The sequence below is a fragment of the Aethalodelphis obliquidens genome, unplaced genomic scaffold (assembly GCF_003676395.1).
Source record: "Aethalodelphis obliquidens isolate GAN/ISIS:26980383/991018 unplaced genomic scaffold, ASM367639v1 scaffold48, whole genome shotgun sequence".
Taxonomy (NCBI): domain Eukaryota; kingdom Metazoa; phylum Chordata; class Mammalia; order Artiodactyla; family Delphinidae; genus Aethalodelphis; species Aethalodelphis obliquidens.
The window spans coordinates 12679234-12704174 of NW_020837992.1; the positions used below are offsets into that span (position 1 = coordinate 12679234).

General features: G+C 35.5%; 1 protein-coding gene across 1 annotated transcript in view; it reads right to left on the reverse strand.

Moving 5' to 3' along the window:
• Window positions 1-24941, reverse strand: part of HMCN1 (hemicentin 1) — a 525244-nt gene that overhangs the window by 226657 nt on the left and 273646 nt on the right. The window contains exons 24-35 of the mRNA XM_027083004.1: window positions 24403-24675; window positions 23328-23423; window positions 20587-20781; window positions 19471-19601; window positions 19158-19305; window positions 17078-17204; window positions 14561-14715; window positions 4801-5079; window positions 4003-4284; window positions 3173-3281; window positions 1975-2144; window positions 648-802 (exon numbers count right to left, since the gene is read on the reverse strand). Of these exons, the coding sequence (XP_026938805.1) occupies window positions 648-802; window positions 1975-2144; window positions 3173-3281; window positions 4003-4284; window positions 4801-5079; window positions 14561-14715; window positions 17078-17204; window positions 19158-19305; window positions 19471-19601; window positions 20587-20781; window positions 23328-23423; window positions 24403-24675 (2120 nt within the window). The remainder of the gene's footprint in view (window positions 1-647; window positions 803-1974; window positions 2145-3172; window positions 3282-4002; window positions 4285-4800; window positions 5080-14560; window positions 14716-17077; window positions 17205-19157; window positions 19306-19470; window positions 19602-20586; window positions 20782-23327; window positions 23424-24402; window positions 24676-24941) is intronic.

Sequence of the window (24941 nt, forward strand, 5' to 3'; positions counted from 1 at the left end):
TCAAGCAAAGCTCAAACCCACATTAGTCAATTAACTTGATCTTAGTAGCAAAATCTATTAATTATTTTAATTGTATCATGTAGATTACTCAGGTTTGCAATCTACCTATCTATTAATTCAACAAATATGTACTGAGATACAGTTATATGCCCGGGACTATACTCAATATGAAAGATACACAAGTGAACTTATTCATAGAGACTGAGTCTCTGCCATCATGATGTTTATAAACTAAACTATGTTTTTCAAGAAACCATTTCACTTAGGTTTATGTATCAATAGATATAATTCTACCTTAATCCTGGTCAATGGTGAATATACTGAGGATACTCTGACTTACTTAGTACTGATGAACTATTCATCCATAAGATACTAGTTTTTAAATAATTAAAACAGGCATAAATTGAAATAATAAAAATACCAACCACTAGGTTAAAGTTAACATCATTGTTATTAGTCTTTAATTAATTCCATTTTTCAAATCAAAATATTAAGTTAAATTCTGAAAAATCCTAAGGAAAACACATATTGTTTTAGTACATTTCCTGCAAAATCTATCCAACAGGAAAATCTATAATTAAGAAAGGAGAATATGATAGCTCCATATATAGCTTTCTCATCTTGGACAAAATAATATTCATACTTACTTTGAGGTTTCCTTGGGCAGTGTTGACAGGTTGGCCATCTTTTAACCATGTAATGGATGGCTTTGGAATGCCATTGGCTATGCACTGCAAGGTGATGGACTTATACCTTACTACAGCTCTCTCAGAAAGCCCTGAGGATTTGATTGTTGGAGGAACTAGATTTAAGAAAAAGAGAGGAGAAGAAAGGAAAGAAGGAAGAAAAATGGAAGTGAGGGAGGGAGCAAAAACTATAATCAGTGGGATCAAACACTTAAAAGTCTGTATCCAAGAACCTGAAACTTCAAAATTTAGAAAAGGGCAGAGGCCTATTTTAACAAACAGAATAATTTCATTCCATGCATTTCACTTCTAACTTTTAGCAATTTTAGAGATTACTTATTTCTTAACTATGGGTCTCTAATTCTCCAGAGAATAAGTGAAGTGTATTTACAGCAACTGCAATCCACATGTATGTTTGGTTTACAATCTCTTGGTGTGTTTTCCCAATCTACTATGACCTGCCCTTTCTCTAGAACTGCCTCATTAAATTGGGGTGGGTTTCCAGTACCCATATTTATACCACATGACTCTGTCCCCAGTAAGGCTGATTAAATCCAGGATAGTAACTTGATTTAAGCTGGGCCTGCCAGATTCCCTCCCTCAAGAATTGGAATTGAGACTGAGAAACAGCATTAGCTGTATTCCATCAAAATGCAGGAAAAAACCAGTCCGCCTGGGAATAATGAAGTTGATGTTCATAGAAACCTCTACTTGTGGCTTCCAAACACTCTCCAGTTTCTCATTCCAGTCCCTCCCTTCCCAAGGTCTGCTGGCAAGTGAGATACCTAATACCCTGGCAGAGGGTTGCTTCTGTCATTAGACTAATGGTTCTAACCCTATTGTGCCAGTTCCTTGAGTGCACTTATGTGCCCTGGATCCTGCATAACACCCTCAGCCTCCATTTCTGGAAATGACTTTATTCACACTCCCTCCTGTTTTGGCTGAATCTTTGAACACTCGTATCCCCCCTTTATTTGAAATTTGCTGCCTGCCTCTTCTATCTTCTTTGATCTCATTCCTCAGACCCTCACATTCTATGCAGAATATCTCTTACCATTTAAATTCGGTCTCAGTTCATTCACATGATACCTCTTGGTTAAATCTTCTGTGTTAGTAAAGTGCCTTAAAATTTTCCAATATCTAATTCAAATTTGATCCAAATTCTCACTCAAATTAGCACTACTTTCCACAACTCAAGATTTATCCAGATTACTGAGCTAAGTTCTGAATTAGATACTGAAACAATGCATAAATGAATTTTCGGTGAAATGCTCCTTCTTCAGCATACCATGAACAGTCACTTCAAATTCCTTCTTGTGGTCCCCAGCAGTGTTTGTTGCTACACACTGATAAAGGCCTGTGTCTGACACTTGAGCCTGGGCAATAACCAGTTTGTGTCCGTTTAATAAGATCTTGAATCCATCCCTTTCATCAATTAGCTGGCCATCCTTCAGCCACCTACAGAAATAAGGCAAAAAGAAGTCTGGACACATATTTTAAATAACTATGTTCCTATCTATATCTTAAATAACTATGTTTCTAAAGCAATCTATCTATCTCGGAGGAACTACATTTATTCATATATTCGACTTATATACTTATATATATGTATGTATATGTGTATATATGTATATATGATACATTTATATATATGTATTCTCAATTATGTACTTGCCTAATTTCCCATCTGCTCACTCTAATAAAATAAACTGTAAATAGGGAAAAGAAAAAGGAAACCTAGTTTAACAAAGAAGCTGGCATATTATTGGAACCCAAGAACTATGTGTACAGTTCTTCATTCTTCTATTAATGCTGGGCTACAGAAAGAGGCAAATGCCCCTACATATCACTCACTTCAAATGTTTAAATAATATTAACCAACAAAACACACATAATCTTAAAACATCTGTAAAATAAAATCCTAAAATCATATAGCATTATAATTTTTAATTTATTATGAATTATCACTTTCCATTTAGTTTTATAATCATGTGTGAACATATTTTAGCCCAAAAGTTACTTAGTATCTGTTCCTTTGCATATCCCATAGCACTTTGGAAATGAAAGATAAGTATTGAAGAAATACTTTGTGAATGAAGGAATGAGAAAAAAGTATTGGTAATCATATATTCATGTTAACTTCCACAATTCCTTAATATGTCTGGCATACTGTTTTAAATTCCGTTGTTCATTTAACATTTCAGTGCTTCAGGAAGATCTGACAGATACTGCTTAATAGTCTGTCTCTATGAACTGAAAATGTAATTTTTAAGAGCATAGAACGAAGTCTTCTAATTGAGATTTATGGGCCCTGTGAGTATCGGATAAAAGTTGCCTTGAATATACAGTACATCTTTTAAAAGAGGGATATAATTAGAATAATTTTATAAATCACTTTTGAATGACACAGAACCTCTTTCAAGATAGCTCTAGAACACTCAAATAAAGAAGTGGGAGATATTTAGAAGACATACCAAAACCCTTACATGATAGTTGGTGGAGGAGAGCCTGTCACTTGACAATCTAGCTCCAGTAAGTTATTAGCCATCACAATGAAGTAAGACATTTCGTCTCCTCCTTCTATAGCTGGTGGCACTAGAAAACAGCAAGGATGTAACATACAAAGAAATGTTTACAAGAAAAAATATAGCATCACTTTAAGCAATACTAAGTTGCACTTAGAAGGCTGATAAGTATCATAGTCATTTGGTACATGAAGGAGACTTCAGAAATGTATTGTAAAATACCTTTTACAATACACACTTGCCACGATCAATAAATATATTTTCGACACACTGTGAATTTTTCTCAGTTAATCTAGCACTATGGGGCTGATGATGCCATCAAAACATAAAGTTGATTCATATTTTATGTTGCTTATTTTCATAAGAATAAGATAAGGGAACCTCAAAAATTGGGCCTGCATTGAAAGCCTTCAATTTATAAAGAAATAGAGATGTAAGGTTACAAGATGACTTTCCAAGTGCCACAGACTAAGTTTCCTATTGTTTAACACAGTGCTCATGACAAGAGACCATGCTCTCACTCACTACAATCAGATATTGTCACAAATGTAAAAAGGCATCTACCTACTTACAAAGTGTACCTATCAGGGCAAGTGGAAGATTTATGTGGGTTTTTAGATCTTGGGACTCTGGTGATCAATTCACCACTCAGTAATGTGTAGTCCAGAGTTGAACAGATCACTAAACCTTCTCTAAGATTGTTTTATTATTCCATGAACACAAAAGCATTTAATAAACTAGTCAGGTTTTGCTATGAATATGAGAATACAGGTGGCAGCATCCTCATTTACCTAGGACGTCAACTTCGTATTTGATTTCCTTTTCTCCTGCCACACTGGTAGCCACACATATATACTGTCCCCTATCGACTTCTAGGGCACCCATGATTTCCAGTTTCTTCCCACCAGCTTCTATGCGGATGTTGTTACTCGCTTTCACAGGTACACCGTCTTTCAACCAGGTGAGAACTGGAGGAGGGTTGCCAGCAGCTTTACATTCCAGTGTCAACGAATGAGCAATAACCACTTGCTTATTGAGAGGCGCAGCCAAGTCACCTTCAATCATTGGAGGAACTACGTAGAAAAGAGTAATATTTCAGGCAATTCTTTAAAATCCTCATGAAATAAAGGGGATTCTTTTCATTTTTAACTCACGTAGTTTGACTACAGAAACTACCTATATGTCCATCTCCCCCTAAGCTACTGAGGAAAGAATTTCTTGGTTCAGCTTATCTGCAATTAGTCTAAATATTGTCGGATACGCTATACTGTGTCTGGCTTAAAAAAGGACAAATTGGAGAGAATGAGCTTAGTGCTAAGAACTACTTTACCTTCTCCGTAAAAATCAAATGGTCTAGATTCCCCAGTGCCATAGGCAGGTGGTTGACTGAATGAATGGGCCACTTCTTGCTAACCTTAGCTTTTTAAAATATTTTTCCAAATCATGAGACAAATTCTTCTAATTCCAATGTATGCATATTGAAGACAACCCAACCCAACAGGGATTTATTAGTGAACAAATTGCATGTTGCCATATTAGAAAGCATAGGCAGAAAAGTACATAATTAAAACATATATTTTTTTCCTTACCATAGACATCCACATGGAAAGATTTTTCAGCAGTCCCAGCAACATTGGTTACTTGACACTTATATGTTGCTGAATCAGAGACCTGTGCTCGAGGGATATGAAGAAATTGTCCTTTATCAATATAAAGTGCTTGTGAGCTGGATATGATTGGTTGGCCGTCCTTATACCAAGTAATAGCAGGCATTGGAAGTCCCCGTGTTTCACATTCCAGTTTAATTATGCTGTTGATCAGTGCTGATATTTCTGTGGTGACATTCCCTCCTTTAATACTAGGTGGAACTACAAAGGATTTCAGAACAGAAACAAGTCTTCTAAGTTTTAGCATCTGCATCAAAGTCTCAAACGCTATAGATATTTAAATAATGCATTAAAGTAAATATGAATTAAAGACAATTAGGAAGTCTGTGATTTACCTATTGGTAATTAGTTGCCTGTTTTGTCAAAACAATCTTCATCACTGTCCTTTTGGGTTTCAGATTTCAGTAAAAGCAGAAAGTCAGTTTTCATTTCAGGGGTTCATTTAAGCCCAATAGATCATATTACAGTAACTAAGAAAGTCGTGTTTAACAAACAAAGCAAAACAAAATAAATCCCACTTAAAGTAAATACAATAAGTTTGAAATGAGGCCAAGGGAGCAAAAATGTCAGATGAGGTACAACTGCATGCCCTTTCCCCAGGAAATACAAAAGGCCTAAGTGCTTTCAGATCCAGCTACTGGTAATAGCTGTGGAGTCTTTAACTTTTGCTTCTTCTTACTTTTTTTTTTTTTTTGGAACCGCCACAGAGAGTTCATTCACTCAATTATACTCATCTAATTGGCTACATGTGTATCTTTCATAATTCAGTAACCACATGTCTGGCCTCTCACACCACATGAGGACTCTGCTGCTGGAAAAACAACACCACTGACTCAAGCTCTGCTACATACTCTGAATACGATCATTCCAGGATTGTGCTATCACTGCAATAACTTAAAATAAATTAAATGGCATGTTCATGAATTTGAGTGCTTTAATTTTTTAAAATAAACTTTTATTTTAGAAGAGAATGTTTTTCTTATGTTTGGACTAGGGTTATGGGTTTTGGAAGCACGATCACGGAGTACCATTCTCATCAGTCATATCAAGGGGACACACGATCAACACAGCTTATCACTGATGATGTTGACCTTGACCACCTGGTTGAGGTAGATTTTGCTAGGTTCCTCCACTGTAAGGTTACTCTCTTTTGCCCTTTTGAAAAGAATCACTCTTCCCAGCCCATATATATGAGGGGGAGAGCTATTCTACTTCCTTGAGAGGGGAATACCTACATAATTTATCATCTGGAATTCTTCTGTATGAGAGATTAGTCTCTCTTCCCCAATTTATTTCTTTATATCAATATGCACTCATGGAGATTCATTTTATACTTTGGGTATAATCCAATACTACATTATTTATTTTATTGTTCAAATTGCTCCAGTTATGGCCTTTGGGAGCTATTCCAACCGGCCCTATGTCCCTTTGACATACTCACATCATATTATTTTAGTATTTTCTTATTTTCTGGCCCTACTACATGCTCCAGGCTCATCTTTATACACTCTGCCCCAGCCTTAGGATTAACTATTTCTCCTAGAAGCTCTGGTTCTTTTCAGTGGAAAAGAATATTAGAAAACAGTATCTAGATCTGAGTGGAATTCCTTAATGTTTTCTGATAATTGTTCTTGGAACTAGTTCACAGTGACAAACATTGATATACATATTTTTTTCCTCACACATAAATGAAGGCAAGATCTACTATACAGGCATACTTCCTTTTACTGCTTTGCCGACACTGTATTTTTCACAAACTGAAGGTCTGTGGCAGGCAGGTCTGCACTGAGCAAGTCTATTGGCACTATTTTCCAACAGCATTGGCTCACCTCCTGTCTTTGTCACATTTTGGTATTTCTATCAATATTTCAAACTTTTTCATTATTATTATATTTGTTGTGGAGATCTATGATCAGAGATTTTATTTTATTTTTTTCAGTGATCATGATGGATTTTTTTTTATTATTTATTTATTTATTTTTATTTTTTGCAGTATGCGGGCCTCTCACTGTTGTGGCCTCTCCCGTTGTGGAGCACAGGCTCCGGACGCACAGGCTCAGCGGCCATGGCTCACGGGCCTAGCCGCTCCGCGGCATGTGGGATCTTCCCGGACCGGGGCACGAACCCATGTCCCCTGCATTGGCAGGCAGATTCTCAACCACTGCGCCACCAGGGAAGCCCATGATGGATTCTTTAATAAAAATATATCTTTTTTTAACATCTTTATTGGAGTATAATTGCTATACAATAGTGTGTTAGTTTCTGCTTTATAACAAAGGAAATCAGCTATACATATACATATATCCCCATATCTCTTCCCTCTTATGTCTCCCTCCCTCCCACCCTCCCTATCCCACCCCTCTAGGTGATCACAAAGCACCGAGCTGATCTCCCTGTGCTATGCAGCTGCTTCCCACTAGCTATCTATTTTACATTTGATAGTGTATATATGTCCATGCCACTCTCTCACTTTGTCTCAGCTTACCCTTCCCCCTGCCCGTGTCCTCAAGTCCATTCTCTGGGAGGTCTGCGTCTTTATTCCCATCTTGTCCCTAGGTTCTTCATCACCTTTTTTTTTTTTTAGATTCCATATATATGTGTTAGCATACAGTATTTGTTTTTCTCTTTCTGACTTACTTCACTCTGTATGACAGACTCTAGGTCCATCCACCTCACTGCAAATGACTCAATTTTGTTTCTTTTTATGGCTGAGTAATATTCCATTGTATATATGTGCCACATCCTATGTATCCATTCATCTGTTGATGGGCACTTAGGTTGCTTCCATGTTCTGGCTATTGTAAATAGAGCTGCAATGAACATTGTGGTACATGACTCTTTTTGAATTATGGTTTTCTCAGGCTATATGCCCAGTAGTGGGATTGCTGGGTCCTATGGTAGTTCTATTTTTAGTATTTTAAGGAACCTCCATACTGTTCTCCATAGTGGCTGTATCAATTTACATTCCCACCAACAGTGCAAGAGGGTTCTCTTTTCTCCACACCCTCTCCAGCATTTATTGTTTGTAGATTTTTTGATGATGGCCATTCTGACTGGTGTGAGATGATATCTCATTGTAGTTTTGATCTGCATTTCTCTAATGATTAATGATGTTGAGGATTCTTTCATGTGTTTGTTGGCAATCTGTATATCTGATCAGAGATTTTAATGTTACTACTATGACTTGCTAAAGGCTCAGATGATGGTTAGTATTTTTTAGCGATAAAGTATTTTTAAATTAAGGTGTGTACTTTTTTTAGACATAATGCTTTTGTACATTTAATAGACTATAGTACAGTGTAAACATAGCTTTTATTTGCACTGGAAAACCAAAAAAAATTTGTGTGACTTGCTTTATTGCAATATTTGCTTTATTGTGGTGGTCTGGAACAGAACCTGCAATATCTCAGAGGTATGCCTGTATTGTGAGGTAAATTTGATGGTGGAATAATTTTTCTATAAGGTGGTTTACTATATAAATCAGGGCAGCCAATTATGGCCCACAGGCCAGGCATCAAGATGCTGAACGAAGCACAGTTTTCGCATTTTTAAATGACTGGAAAAAAATCAAAATAATGATAATATTTTGTGACATGTAAAAATTATATGAAATTCAAACTTCAGCACCTATTAAGTTTTATTGGAATATGGTCATGCTCATTTGTTTATGTACTGTCTATGGCAACTTTCACTTCTACAATGGCAGAGTTAAATTGTTGCAATAAATACCAAATGTGGTGTTCTCATTGCTTCTCACTGTTGCTCAGCTCACCATAAACTTCAGTGACACAATTAAAAGCCAACAGCATTTCAAGTGCCATAAATATCACCATACCGTGATACTTTACTTTACTTTTATTACCAGTGCATACTCCCCATGTCAAAACACACAAAAGAAAGAAAAGTAAGCTTTAAAACGTGCCATTTTTAAAGCACAGAACAGTGCGGATTATTTTGTTATTAGGTTCAATGGCAAAGCACTGAGTTTATTTTTTTAATAACACTATAGCTGTTTTGAAAAAATACAGTGTACACTAACTCTATTAGCCTAAGCACTCATCACAATATACCCCATTCAAAGAAAAACAACCGATAAATTAATATAAAATGGAATGTCTCATTAGGCAGAATTTCTTCACAAAGATAAACAGTCAAAATGAGGCTACCATCTAAGTTTCTGAGTGGCTCATTTGTTAGCCAAGGAAGGAGAGCCATTTACCAACAGTGATTTAATTAAATCAAGAATGATTGCATTAGCAAACAATTATGCCTAAACTAATCAATTTGTTTAAGATGATCAGCCTTTCCATAAGAAAAACTGCTTGAAGAGTTGAGAAAACTGACAATATCAATAGTCTTGTTTTTTTTAAAGGCAACTTTTCTGAACAGTATTCTTGGCTCTTGACAAACTGACATGTTACTGATACTGCTTAGCTGTCTTTTATTTGAGGAGTCAATGCCACGGTGAAGAAACTGAAGAATTAGTCTCTAAGAATAGTCTGCATGGAACAACTACAGACAAAAATATTTTCAAAGAAGTTGAAAAAGCACTAATTTATTACAACCTGAAGTGGAATCTGCTAAGATGTGCTACAACTGATGGTGATAAAAATACGTGTGGGGCAGAAAAAGGTTTAGAGAAATTTACAAATTTTACATTTTAAATTTATTAAAATGTAAAATTCTAAAAGTCTATCGTTATTCCTTGTACTATTCATCAGCACTTGTGTAAAATATTCATGTGTTATTGAAAGAGAACTGTCCATGGGGTATTTTACTTGCTCTTATGGACTTAAATATCATCAGTTCCATGAATTTTTGTCAGAAGTAGAAGGTGAATATAATGACTTGTTCTACCTTATAGCAGCTTAATGTCTTAATGGTGGTAAAGTTACATTTTAATTTTTGGAGCTTAGGACTGAGACTGAATTTTTTCTGAATGAGAATTGTCCTCAAACACTATTATTGAGTACTGAATGATTCTGGAATTTAGTTTTGCCATAAACTTGACAATGTTTCTTAATAAGTTCAACCTAAACTTACCAGATAAAACTAGCACTTGAACGCAAAATCTATACTGTTAGTACTCATTCTGTTGTTTGAATCACAAGTAATGTCAAGCTCCTCTACACATTTTCCATGCTGTCAAACAAAACTCAGATCTCGATTCCCCTACAAATTTGCAGTGAATATATTTTGAGCTCAACTTTCAGTTTCAACCATGTTTGTCAAACTTTGATGCAAATGCAAATGAAATTTCCACATTTTAAGTTCTTTTATCTCTGAAAATGAGGGCCTTCCATCTAACCTTCAATTGGAATTGATTAATTGGGAGTAGAATGGCAGGCCAAAAGTCAAACATCAAGAGAATATAACAGAATTCTGCAAATGCCTTTCAAGTAATGAATATGATCAATTAAAATCTTATGTTTGTGACATGATATTAGTATTTGACAGTATCTACAGTATCTGAATGAAAAGACATTTTCAAAAATGAAATACATAAAATCTCATTACATACCAGTATTAAAAGATGAACATCTGCATTTAATTTTGGTGACAGGAATCATTAACTTTGAACTCTAATTAAGTAAAATGTTATCACTCCAAAAGAAATCCATTCTCATTAGTAGACTTGTATTACAACAAATTTTACAATTTTTAAAATTACCAGAAAAATAGAATATCATGAATAAACAATTGGTAGACATTTCTTTCTATTTTGTTATGTAAGTACCTACATAACGTCCTTGATTTTGCCTCACAGTCTGCAAAGCCTAAAATATTTACCAACTTGCCCTTTATAAAAAAGGTTTGTCAAGTCCTGCTATAGATAATTAATTAATTTCAATTCAAGCCACCATTTTGAAATCTTAAGAAAGAACATTTTACTCAGACTTTAAATTTTTTTTTTTTTTTTTTTGCAGTACATGGGCCTCTCACTGTTGTGGCCTCTCCCGTTGCGGAGCACAGGCTCCGGACGCGCAGGCTCAGCGGCCATAGCTCACGGGCCTAGCTGCTCTGCGGCACGTGGGATCTTCCCGGACCGGGGCATGAACCCGTGGTCCCCTGCATCGGCAGGCGGACTCTCAACCACTGCGCCACCAGGGAAGCCCTCAGACTTTAAATTTTAATTTTGATTTGAGCCTACTGATGGAATCTGGAAACATACATCAAATTTTTAGCTGAAATTGTCTAAATAAACTGGCTAGCCTAATTAGTTGGATGATACATTAATGAAGTGAAAAACAGATGGGAACTCTACCTAATGCACTGTGGTAACCTAAATGGGAGGGAAGTCCAAAAGGGAGGGGATATCTGTATACGTATGGCTGATTCATTTTGTTGTGCAGTGGAGGCTAACACAACATTGTAAAACAACCATACTCCAATAAAAACTAATAAAAATAAACAAATTAAAAAAATGAAGTCAAGAACATAGGTTCAAACAACCCCTCACCCTCCATGAATGCTTTACAAAGGAATATCACTTGTATTGAAAAGAGTTCATTTTAAAAGTTCGTATTTATGAAATTGAGGAAAAAATTACTCAAAGAACATTTTCAGCTGAAAGCAGAACAATAAACCATCTACTGTTTAAATCTTCCAGATAAATATTTCTTCCTGTTTCAATTTAATTCATGTATACTTTTATGAGACCTGTACTTCTGTTTGAGGAAGGGTGTTACAGGTAAATGTTATGAACCCACTGCACATTAAAATGTACCATGTATATACACTCAAAGACTTTTACACCATTTGGGGAAACTCTCAGACCTCTGAAACTTATGCACGGACTGCAGGTTAAAAATCTTTGTTTCAGAACTACTGGCTATGAATCTGCAGTCTCCCCATAGGTTATTAAAAGCTCTTTATTTCCTTTTTTTTCACATTCATTCCCCACCCCCCATTTCCCCTCCATCTCTTTTATTTTTCATCATATTTTGTCTCCATTTCTTCCCTAATTCAGGCACAATGTGCATTTCTGCCTTTCAGATGCATCGGACCCATCTTCTTTTTCCTCATGTTAGTATGTAAATAAAGAAAATGAATGAATAAACTGCATTATGAACCACATTCTCAACCTGAAATCTATATAAATATTTCTCACAGCCCAAGTATGGCATCTGTTTCATTTATTCTTAGGAATAAAAGCATTTTCACAAGCGAAATAAAATAAGCTTAAGATTACCCACTCAGAGGTGCAGACAAGCTTGCTAGAGAGGAAGTGGCATTATTTCCTGAATTACTGAATACTTAAAACTTCACAGTGTTACAGTGCCTTTCATCTCAGACAATCTAAGAAGGTTTAGTCATTACAAAGCCCTCTCTTCTCGGTGCCTTAGGGCATCATACCAAATGAACAAGAAAATCTGAAATGAAAGAACTCAACTCCTATGGAAATAGGAGTCTTATTGAATCACCAAAATGTATTCATCACATTCTTTGGCAACAATACAACAATGTAGAGAAAACTATTCAACAGCTTAGGGGAAATATTGCACCTATTGTTCAAAAGGTTGGTTCTGGTAGGAGGCCAATGGTAGCAATAACGCTTTTGTTTAACTTGGATGCCTATACAGCTAATCTTTCAGTAACATTACTGTTTTTTGGAATACATGTCTGTTCACGACTGATTTCTTCCACAGGCTTCTATTTGTAGAAAGAAATGACTTAAAAGCCTGCATTAAATAAAATTTCTTTGATTCAAGAAAGCTATTTGAACTTTATATAAAGACAACTAACATTAAAAAAGGGAAATTTGCAATTCAGTGAAGTTATATAGAAATCAAGCCAGATTCTACATATATTTCAAGTTGCAAGACAATACAATCACTAAGTAGATAATAATAAATGAATAATATTCATTGAACTTTTACTGTAAGCTGGGAAATATAAAGTATCTAGCAATTGATCCTCACAATAATATTATTAAGTAGGTACTATTATTATCTCCATTTTATAGATGAGACCGAAGCTCAGAGGGGTCAGGCAATTTGTCCAAAGTTGCAAAGTTAGTAAGTGGCAGAAGCTGGGTCTGAACCCAAGTCTACTTACCTCAGAAGCCCAAGTTCCTTTTGTTTTTTTTAATTTTTATTGGGGTATAGTTGATTTACAATGTTGTGTTAGTTTCAGGTGTACAGCAAAGTGAATCTGTTATACATATACATATATCCACTCTTTCTGTTTTGTTTTTTTTTTTAGATTCTTTTCCCATATAGGCCATTACAGAGTACTGAGTAGAGTTCCCTGTGCTATACAGCGGGGTCTCATTAGTTATCTATTTTATACATAGTAGCGTGTTATGTGTCAGTCCTGGTCTCCCAATTTATCCTCCCCACCTAACCTCTGGTAACCATAAGTTTGTTTTCTACATCCATGACTCAAACCATCACCGTCCAACAGAATTATAATTAAGACCACATATATAATTTAAAATTTTCTAGTAGCCACATTAAAAAGTAGGAAAATAATACATTTTACTTAGTCCAATATATCTAAAATATCCTCATTTCAGATGTAATCAATGTAAAATTATTACTTAGGTATCTTATATTATATTTCCATATTAAGTCTTTGATATCTGGTGTGTATTTTATACTTACAGCTTGTCTCAATTTGGACTAGCCACATCTCCAATGCTCAACCGTCATGTGAGGCTGGTGCCTACCATACTGAACAGTGTATCACTAGACAACTCATTCACTGAGCAAGTATTTCTTGAGAGCTACTGTGTATCAGACATTAAAGTGGAGAACATCCAAAACAAGGCCCTGCTTTTATGAAGTTTAGCTTCCTTTGAGAGAAATAGCAAATAAGTAAATAAACCCATCAGTAAGCAACTAAACTATCAGACAGTGATCCGTGCTATAAAGAAAACTAGGCCAACGTAATAGAGAGTGATGACGTGATTGGTTTGGTTTGGGAAGATCCTACAAGGAAGTGACATTCCTGAGGTATCTAAACTTTCCTTGAGTGTCAAACGCTATACAAAGCAGAAGACAGTGCAGGAAGTAGAGCCACAATAAGCATGACTGGCCTAATGAGTCCTATTCCTTTCTATCATGCAATTCTTTGTGCCTGCAACATAATGTTCAAGTGCCTTCCTATGGCTCCTGGCATAAAAAATAAATGACTTTGGCAGTCACCTTCCTCAGGGGATATTGAGAATTTTAGTGAAATGAGGGCTACATACCTCTGATGGGGACTTAACTGAGAGAAAATAGCAGCACAGCCTAAAACATTTAAAATATTACCATGTGGTCTGAATAAAGGCCAAGATGCAATGAAAATAGAATAATTGAGTTGTTCTCATACCATCATCTTCATTGTATTTCATGCATCTCTACTCCTTTTAGAGCTTTTTAAAAACCCCTTTAGGGATACAGACATTTGATTTATGTTACACTAAAAAATCAGGGCATACTTGACCTCTTAAGTGAGGTCATATGAAAATCACTAGACCCCTTGAAGAAATCCATACTTAATGATAAAATACATTAAAATTGGATGCAATGTTCTAGCCTAAAACACATGAAAGTAGGTTTTTTCTTTTAAAGTAAGTAGCATTCCAAATTACTTGTATTGAATCAAAGAGCAGTTAACAGTAGAGCGAACCCTGATTTTCATGTATAATGAGAACTGATAATAACAGTAAAAAGCATAAGAACGTCACACTTACTATAGATAGTCAGTTTTATATCCTTGGCTTGTTTGCCAGCTGCATTAGACACAGTACACTGGTAGCGTCCCTTGTCACTTCTTCGTGCATTCTTTAAATGTAAAGTTTGTCCTTTGTCTAGAAGTTCAATATTAGAGTCTCCCAAAAATAAAGGCCTAAAAAAAGTAAAATTTTATTCCATGGGCCCATTTTTGTTATCGTAAATGTTTTCTCTTTTATTAATCACAACAAAAATCATTAAATCATATGACTTTAAAAATATGAATCAAAGTTGAATTTTTTAGTATGAATCTAAAAAAATACAATGATATGATTAAGTACTTCTGTTCAGAAGAACAGAATTATTAAACCACTTTACTAATGAAAGTAGATAATTATCACTCTGAGACAAAACTTCACTTAAACTTAAATTAAATGAATAATATTAAATTATTAAACTGAACTTCATTTCAAACTTAAATTGTTGAATAATATTAATACAAAACTTAATTTCTTTCATTCATCCCCCCACTTTTTTTTTTTGGTTTACAAAGCCAAAATTTCTACCATCATTCAGAAAAGAAAGACTAAGTGTACAGGAGCTTCAAGCTAAGCAATATTATTTGTAAACTAATATTATAACACCTGGAAAAATATTTACAATAGAATGAATGGTTATTACTTACTAAAGACAATGATCATGCCAATTTTCCTAAAAAGTAGATATTGTAATAAATATAAATGCTTTTATAATCATAAATACTGAAAGATATTTACCCCAAAGGCAGCTCATATATATGTGTCAAGGAAGTCTTCTTCTACTATACGGAGTCATTTACTAACTACTATAAAATGCTTACTTTATGTTTGGCAGCAGCTTTATTTAATACTTAAAACATCATGGTAATTAAAGTTTTGATATCCTAAGAGTCATGCCTTTAAAATCCATTGATCTTCTTTCAGGAAGACCCATATCCAGTTTTTAAAAAGCTGCAGTGAACTAGCCCCATGATAAATAGATGCACTGCTATATTAATAAGCCACCAATCAGACTACAAGGTTAAATGGAAACACATTTAATTTTCTGTGGTAGCATCCCATACTATTCCTTGGTATGACTCTTTTAAGTTCTCTAAAACTAAGAGAATAAAGTACCTTACTTTAATGCATTTTAACTGTTTAAAGAAGTGGAATACTTGATAATGCTACTCAAATTGAAGTAACTTTAAAAATTTCACTGATTGTTAATTATGCAAGTAACACAAAAATTGAAACAAACAAAAAACCATTATAATAAGAAAAGGTCTCCTTGTATTACCCCTAATGTGAGTCTTTTCTCTAGACTTCTTAACGATTGTCAGTTTAGTTTGTGTTCTTCCACATGTTTTTCTAAACATTTTTCACCCATAAATGTATTGCTAGAGGAATCTAAAGTTGTTATACATAAATGGTATTGTATTATTGTTCTACTTTTCACTTGACAATAGCTATGGAGATAGTTTTGGTACATATAGCCTGATCTTACTCTTTTGAATTGCTGTCCAGTGTTTCATAATAAGACAATGCCATACGTCATCTATCCTCTCTCCCAATGTCAAGCTTTAAGCAGTTTTCACTTTTCTGCTTTCAGTGTTTCAGGGAGTATTCAGGGAGTCAAGCCTTCCTGCAGAACAGATGACCGACTTCCCTGTCCTAGACACCAGAAGTGACATTGCTACATTATAGCATATGAGCATTTAAATTTTAATAGATATCAACAAATTGCCCTTCAGAGTACTAATTTACATTGTCCCATCAGAGTCCTATATCCTGATTTCCCATACTCTAAGCCAACACTTGATATTTTTCGAACCTCTACTTTTTCTTGCCAAACTAACCTATGAAAAACAAAATCATATTATTTTGCTTACCTTCTCCAAATTATTGAAGGTAAGCATCTTTTAATATATTTATTGATTAACTATATAACTTCTCAATTGCCTGCTTATACCCTCCACACATTTTTCTATGTTGTTTGTCTTATTGACATATAAAAAGTTTTTACACAATCTTTTATACACTGAAAACCTTTACTCTTTGCTATTTAGGTCTTAGACAGCTGCTTTCAGAAATTATAATAATACACAAGGGCCAAGAGAAACATCTAATTGCTCTTTTGTGGTTGTTCCTTTTTGACCATATATTAAACTAGCTTAAGCATGCATCTTGCTGTCATAAGCAAGTTTTCCTTTTTAATAATTCAAACAATTCCATGTAAAGACAAGATGATCTCTGTATTTGGATCTTGCATTTTTCATTCTTAGCCCTTAGTGTATATTTAGTGTATAATAAATATGAGTTCCTCTGTGTCTCTAAAATAAATTCCCAGCATTTATGAAGTCCTACAATTCATAAATTTGAGACCATTTTTGAACAATATTGTTTTTCCTTCATGTTCATTTAATAATATTCTATGTGGTAAGATAATTAAGAGGGGGAAAATCCACATCTATTTCCAAACAATTGGATCCTTGTAACAAATACAGAAGAGGTACTCACCTGCCATCTTTGAACCAGTGAATAATGGGAAAGGGAGTGCCTTTGACTTGGCATTCAAGGGTGGTATCCTGGTTGAGGACAACTGAGACTTCACTTGGGGAGCTGGTGCCTATTATGGTGGGTGGGACTTGAACAAAGACATTTTATCATGAAAATCTATGACTTAGCAAAAAGAGTGGGGAGTGAGAGAAGATAATGATTTCTATAATATTTCAACAAGATCTTAATGTTAAAAGTAAAATACCATAAAATAATCCCTTTCATATCACATCTGCAGACCCAAATGTCAAATTTAAACATAGGAACACGTTCATGAAAAATTTGATAGCAAGACAATTACTTGGAAGAATTATAGTAGTAAAGAACTCATTTTGAGGAGTATTAATTCAATGTACAAAAGGAGTTTAGAATATTAATGAGCAGTCAAGCTCATAAAATGAAATTTACTACTGCTATACGTTTTAGATAATGAATGACATAGTCAATGACAATCTTATAATGTTTAAATTCTATCATAGTGCTGTTTGACATATATTACCCTTGTCTCTTTTAAAGGGCTCCTATGCTAAAATTGTAAATGAGATATAATGTGAAAAGATTGTACTAGTTTTTATTCTCGGAATTATAAAGCATATTAAAGAGCTCCCATAAACTTCCCTGGTCTTTGAATCCTCCCCCTTTATATCACACTACCGTGCTTGATCTTAATCTTCAGAGCAATGATCAGCCATTAAAGGGTTTCAATAAGGGAGGGCTGTGATCAAATTTGTTTTAAGACCACACGGGCTTCTGAATGAAGATCGGATTCCAGTGGCAAATACTGGATGAAGGGGAGTAGTTAGGAGGCTATTACATTAATTCAGCTTATAAATTATAATTAACATGGAATTAAGAAGCAGATTTAACAGGATGTAGACAGATTTACAGAGTCAGGGAGAGGGAGGTAGGAAGAATGAGCACCAGGTTGTGTCAGAAGCAAGTACATGGATGGAGGTGCTGGTCACTATGATGGGGGTCACTGAAGGCGACCAGAACAGGCATTTACTGAGATCTTTCAGTTTTCTATGCCACTGAGATATTCAAGCCAAGATATTGTAGAGGAGAGCAGATATATCACCTGAGAGCTCAGGGAAGAAGTCTGAGTTGGAGATAAAAATGTGGGAGTCATCAGTGTACAGACAGCAGTCAAAGTCATGAGAGTAAATGAGTGCCAAGAGAAATAATGCCAATGAGACTAATGATAGAAAAGATCACTTTGTTTTTATAACCTATACTTAAATACAATAATGGTAATTTTAGCAGAGGAAATTCAAAGTACTTCAGGCTTTGAGAAGACTTATGAGAGAGAGAACTTTTATGTTTTAGCAGTTTACGAACGGTAATTCTAATGCAGCATCATTCCCAGACCTCACTTCCACTCCAGACTTACAAATCATATGCCCTTTCGATGAGCAAAACATTGAAAAGGAAGGAAGTCATTTTATCACAAAGTAAATTTTAATAAGCAAATATAATCTCACAAACTAAACTTATAGAAATTTTATGATTAAAACATTTTAAATGTTTTAAATCCCAATTTATTACAGCTGCTACCCATTCTCAGCATTCTCCCCACTTAATTAGAATCAGGGCTGAGATTGTTTAGTTATAGGAATTAATTAGAATGCAGGGGAGGGTGAATTTACTACCTTCCTCAGTTCAAGTACAACCTAGCAGCTTTAGGAGATGCTGGCAACATGAATGAATTTTACTGTGCATCATCCTGTATAGTTACTTCCCAAAGAATTTCCTGACCACATCATTAGAGAAACTAACAAGAGCAGTAATTTAGTATTTTCTGTACAAGACAGTACCAAGTACCCATAGACATCGCTATATGATAATAACAAATACCTATACACTTTCTATATCACATGGTTCTGATTAACCAATATTGAAGACAAAGGTAATAATAGAATAAAATGAATGATATTTCTCCTATCAATTTATTTTTCACCTCTTTACTCTTTAATACAATTAATGCTGTCCTATATAAGAAATGCATCTGAACTGCAGTTTTTTAAAAGAATGTTTTCCTTACCTAGCACATCGATGTTAAAATACTTTTGAGACGTGCCTGCAGTATTAATTGCTTTGCAGGAATATCTTCCTGCATCCTCTGGAGTGGCTTTGAAGAGCTTTAATATCTTCCCATTGCTCACAATCTGAATAGTGCTGCTTTCAGTCACCTTTTAAGGCCAAAAGGGTCAGTGTTATTTCCAATCCTAATAAAAATGCATAATTAAAACTTGAAGTAAAATTTTTATACTATTATTAATAAGAAAGTCACATTTGAATGATTTACTTCAGAGGGAGAGGCAAGGACCTATGCATACTTGGATGTCTCCATTTACCTGGACATCATCTTTATACCACATAATGATGGGAGATGGAGTACCTTCAACTTCACAAATGAGACTGGTCAGCTGGTTGACCAACACGGACACATTTGTTACTTGTTCTTTATCTTTAATTACTGGAGGAACTGCAAAAAGTGAGAAGTTGTAGTTAGATAGTTTTAAATAAATATTATATACAAAGTTTCTTTCCAAAGAACTTTAGAAAGCAAATTCTGAGATACTTGATAGCTAGAAAGGCTGGTCATACTTAAGACAGCTTTTATTATGAAATGAAGAGTCTTGACCACTATATTTATAAGTAACTCATTGAATTTTTACTTTAATTATTATTTTAGAGTTTTGAATTAAGGATAAATTTAAGGGAGATCCTATTTATTTCACATACCGCTCAAAATGCAAACTGCTAGAGTCTCAAGTTACGTGAGACTACTTTGCTGATGAGAATGAATATTGCCCAGTGTTTCTGGAAGCCAATAACCATCAAATTTCAAAATGCACATATCCTTTGACGTGCAAAGTGCCGTATATACATGATTTCATTGAAGCATTACTTAGAATAGTAAACAAATGGTACCAAACCAAATGCTCATCATTACTAGAAGAAAGTTAAGTAAATCATGGTATGGTGGGATGCTAGGTAGGCATAAATAAGAGTTAGGAATATTGAATAATCCCCAGGATAGAGTGTTTAATGAAATAGGCAAGGTGTGGAGTAATGTATATAATGGTCTACTATAAATGCTTTTTGTATGTAAAAAAAAGAGGGTGAAATATATATTCATATTTCTTCATTTTTGCATAAAAATATCTCTGGGAAGATACATCCACACACACATATACCTAACAACCTTCCCTGCCCATAGGGAGGATAAGTAGATGGCTTAGCTCAGGTCCAGGGGACTTCTGACTATGTATCTTTTTCTACCATTTGAACTTTCAGTGATAAAAAATAAATCAATAAATGCAGTTAGACCACTACTTTTCTGGTCGATAACACGTCTATTCACATAAATATTAAATAACACTAGACTGAAAGAATAACATATATAAAAGAATCTGAAAATGTCACATATTCAGTTACACGATTTTAGCATTTCTGTCTGTATTTACCATGGACTTTGAGGTTATATTTTCTTTCTGTGGTTCCCGCTTCATTGACTGCCACACAAATGTACTCCCCATTGTCATATGGCGTAACAGAAGCAATAACCAACAAGGTACCATCTTCTAATATAGAAATACCAGGATCTCTGGCTGTCAGCTCTCTACCATTCCACAACCATTTGATGGTTGGTTTGGGGGTACCTAAATAAGAAATTAAAGCTTTGTGATATTTTACAACAAAATTAGAAGTCACTATTAAATAGCAAATATCTTGAGGAGGAATAAAATTTGTTATGATTATAACATGTACCCTTAGGTACTATGCTTCTTTGAAGATACTGCTCCTGGCATGGGATTTTGATGAGATTATGGTATTTAATGCCTCTAATTCCTGATCAGTGTTAAAAGATGTATGGTTTGTAGTATAGAATTTGATTAAAGTTGTTTTTATCAAGACATTCAGATGACAGTAAGCAAAGCAAAACATTTTCTTGAGTGAGTTTATGCTGCTAGTGGGGGAAAAAAGCTATATTAATTAAATGGACTAGAAATGGGGAGAGTTTTTGGATGAAAATAAAGGAAGAGCAAAAACAAGATGCTATCAGAGGAATATACATGAAGATTGCTCAGAGTACATAAATGATGTACAGAAATGATGCTTCGTAAGTCACATTTTAAACAGGCCTGATAGAGCAGAGATGAGGAACGTCTACTATCCACACATCTGGGGATCCCATTCTGTTAAACAGAGGGCAATAGATTATTTCTTGACTTTTTATACTGAAAAGAAAGCTGAGAAAGCAGTGAGCAGAACTGCTTTCCTCAATTTATTTATGACCAAGAGAGTGAATGGAAGTTACATAACTCATGAATGAAAGTGATAAAAACCATCTTAAAATGCATAATGGAGCCAAAAGGACGTACTTGAAATAGACAAACAGTAAACTCTATAATAAGAATATATTTATTTAGCAAACAATGTGCCAGGTACTATTCTAAGTACTTTCACATTTTACTTAATCTCTATAAAAATCAAAAAAGCACATTCAATAAAATTAATATAATTGTATAAGACGTGGCTAATAATCTTATATTAAAGCATAATAAAAATATTAAAGAATGGTCATATATCTAAGTACAAGAGAATGGCAGGAATACATAGAATGTGTCATTTAGGTTAAACTCAAATTGAGTTAAGGAATTATAAAAATGACTGTGATTGACTATGAATGACTATGAACTAATAAAATGACTATACTTATGGGAAAAAATAAAACAAAAATATTCGCCTATTTCATCATCCTCATAGTAAGATGCTGACTGATGAGGAAGAGAAGAGAAAACTGATGGACTGCAGTTGTTCATGTTGTCAAGGAAAAAAGGGGGTTATCATCATTTCCTTACATCTTACTCATTCTTTTATGTGGTTCTCAAACTTCTCAGTTAATATTTGTTAAGTTAATAAATGAAAAAGTAAATGAACAAGCAAAAGAAAGAAACTGTGTTCTATTTTATTTCTAAATGGTAGAACAACCATGGTCAAGATGAAATTCATGGCAAATAAAATGAAAAGGCATCTAGCTATTTTAAATGAACTCAAGAATTCTACCCCCGGTGAGAATAGAGTACTAGGAAGAGGTGGTATTTCAAAATGGAAAAGGGAAGTCCAAGCCAGCTTGGGAGTCAGGGATTCAGCGGAGAGTACTGAACAATAGTGCCACTGGCAGGGCTCCATCAGTAGTAAGCACCCACAGAACTCAGCTGAACTTAAACCTTTCTCAAGGATCATTCTCCAGGCCTTGCCTCCCTCCCCACTGGCTCCAGGAATAGTTACTGACAATTCTTTAGATATCTGAAAATCTTGTTAAAGTTATCTTTCTTTTAATGCTGTTAAGAGAGGCAAAATCTTGCTACAGTAACAGAGACAGGCTTAAGGACCTTCAACTGCCACTGTCTCCAGGGACAGGAGAGTTAAGAGTTACATGTGGGAGCACTAATGCTACCAGTGGCATGGAGCCCTCCAGGAGGTCATGGAAAGAATACTGCTTGGTCTTTGCCAGAACTGCTACAGACTCATTTGAGTCATTGCAGATGAACGCATATGCAAAAGAAAAGATGTTCTTAACCATCTATTGGGCATCCAGAGTAAGGTGATAGTGACAGTGCCTTTTTCACATCCTCTAGAGGAGAGAGAATAACAATCTCCTGCCAGGAAACATGGTGGGATAGAAAACCCAGAAATTCAGGGAGAGAAGGAGTCTGGACAAGCATCAGAGAGCCAAGTTACAACCTGGCTCCAGAATTACCAGTAGAGGATAAATCTAGAAAGAGGTTTTTAGAAAAGAAGTATCTAGAACAAACAAGGGGATTGCCTTAATTTATACCCCTGACTGAGATAAATATGCAAAGTTTGAATAGCCCTATCTGTCACATTTTAAAGAGAATTCTTGTCAAAAATGCAATGAACTACAAGAAGTAACAGGAAGAAGCATGAACGACCTGGAAAACATGCTAGATAAGGCAAGTTTGAAAAAACAGAAGGTATCTCCAGTGAAGGAAATAAAACACCTGGGAGGGAAAAATACCTATTCAACGTAGTTGTTATTTGAAAGAGGGATTAGTTTCCATTATGCCCAAATGTTATAACGAGGACTGACAAGTAGAATTTTATGATGTTTGGGGTTCAATATAGAATTCTGGAAGAATACAACATTATGCCAATGCCCATGCGTCCGAGTATTCCATACCTTTTGCAGGACATGGAAATGCAATGCGTTGACTGGCCACTCTTTCTTGGAATGGAGTGTTATACGGAGGCTCTAGATCTTCCAGCGTAGGTGGTTCTGTTAGAAAAAGAAATGCATTATCACAGGCTTTCCTTGGGCAATATCGAACTCTTCTGAGGCTAAGTATGACACCTGCTTCTCTATTCCTACCTTGGCAATGGTATCCTCTCTGACAGGAGTGCTTTTCCTCCTGATTGGACATGGCTGGTTCCCGCCAGTCAACAAGATTTCACTATAAATATTATCTCCTCAGAGAAGTCCTACACGACAATTCAATCTAAAGTAGCCAACTGCTGGGAGCATCACCCTGTTTTAATTTTCTACACAGCACGTCTCACGATCTGTACTTGCTTGCTTTCTGCCTACTTACAGAACCGCTCACGAGAGCAGGTGTTTTACCTTTGTCACTATTTCCTCCTCTCTGCCCAGATCATGACAGACGCCTGTCAGGAACTTGATAAACACCTGTTGCTTGAAGGAGTAAAGATTCATCTTTTTTTTTTTTTTTTTCTGGCCGTGACACGTGGCCTGTAGGTTCTTAGTTCCTTGACCAGAGATCGAACCCATGCCCCCCTGCAGTGGAGGCTTGGAGCCCTAACCACTGGACCGCCAGGGAAGTCCCCAAGGATTAATATTTAAACCCTCAAAATAAGGCCTACATCATTACAGGGAACAGTGGACCTCGATTTCTAGGGATTAATATTGAGTGCAAATTACCACTGTGAGGTAAATCCTACTCCAACCCACTCTGCCCACAATTTCTTCCAAACCAAAAATAGGGGGTGAGGCACTTATCTAGGATTGTTTCCACTGTCTACATCATCCAGGGCAACTCCATTTTCAAAGGTAAACAGTTTTGTAATGTATAGTTTCATTTCTTTCTGGAATGATTCTCCTTTCAAAGTTAACTAGAGAGTCATAAAAGTTATATAGAAATCTTCTGAAAGTGATCCAAGACCATCCAAGACTATATATTCTGTATAGACTCCAGGGTTTTTCCCCCACTGTACAAATATTTTCCTAGGCCAAAAATCACCTTGGACATGTAGCGTTATCTCCGTCTCATCACTGCCTGCTATGTTAGTAGCGACACATGTATATATGCCAGCATCGGAGAGCACAGCTTGTTCGATGCTGAATGTTCCATCTGGATGACTAATATGCTGCAGTCCATCAACCAAAATGGCGCTTCCACCTGTAAACCAGGTGATTACAGGAAGAGGTGTCCCTTGAGCACTGCATGGAATGTCCACTCTTTGACCAACTTGGACCTTCATAACTGTAGGGCCACGCTGTATCTTTGGAGGCACTGGAAACAGCAACTGAGTATTAATAATCCAAGTTTTAAAAAATTCCTCCTTTTCTCACTTTAAATGAGAGCTCCTTACCAAGAGGCAGCGTAAGACAGTGGAATAATCTCAGGATTTGGATCCAGGCTCAGGCCACTTAACTAGCTGTGTGATCTAGGGCAATTCAGTGAATTTCCTGAGGCCTGTTTCCTTGATAATCTAGGCAAAATAACCTCTTCAATACCAATACACTGCAAGGGTTATGGGAAATAATGAATATAAAACT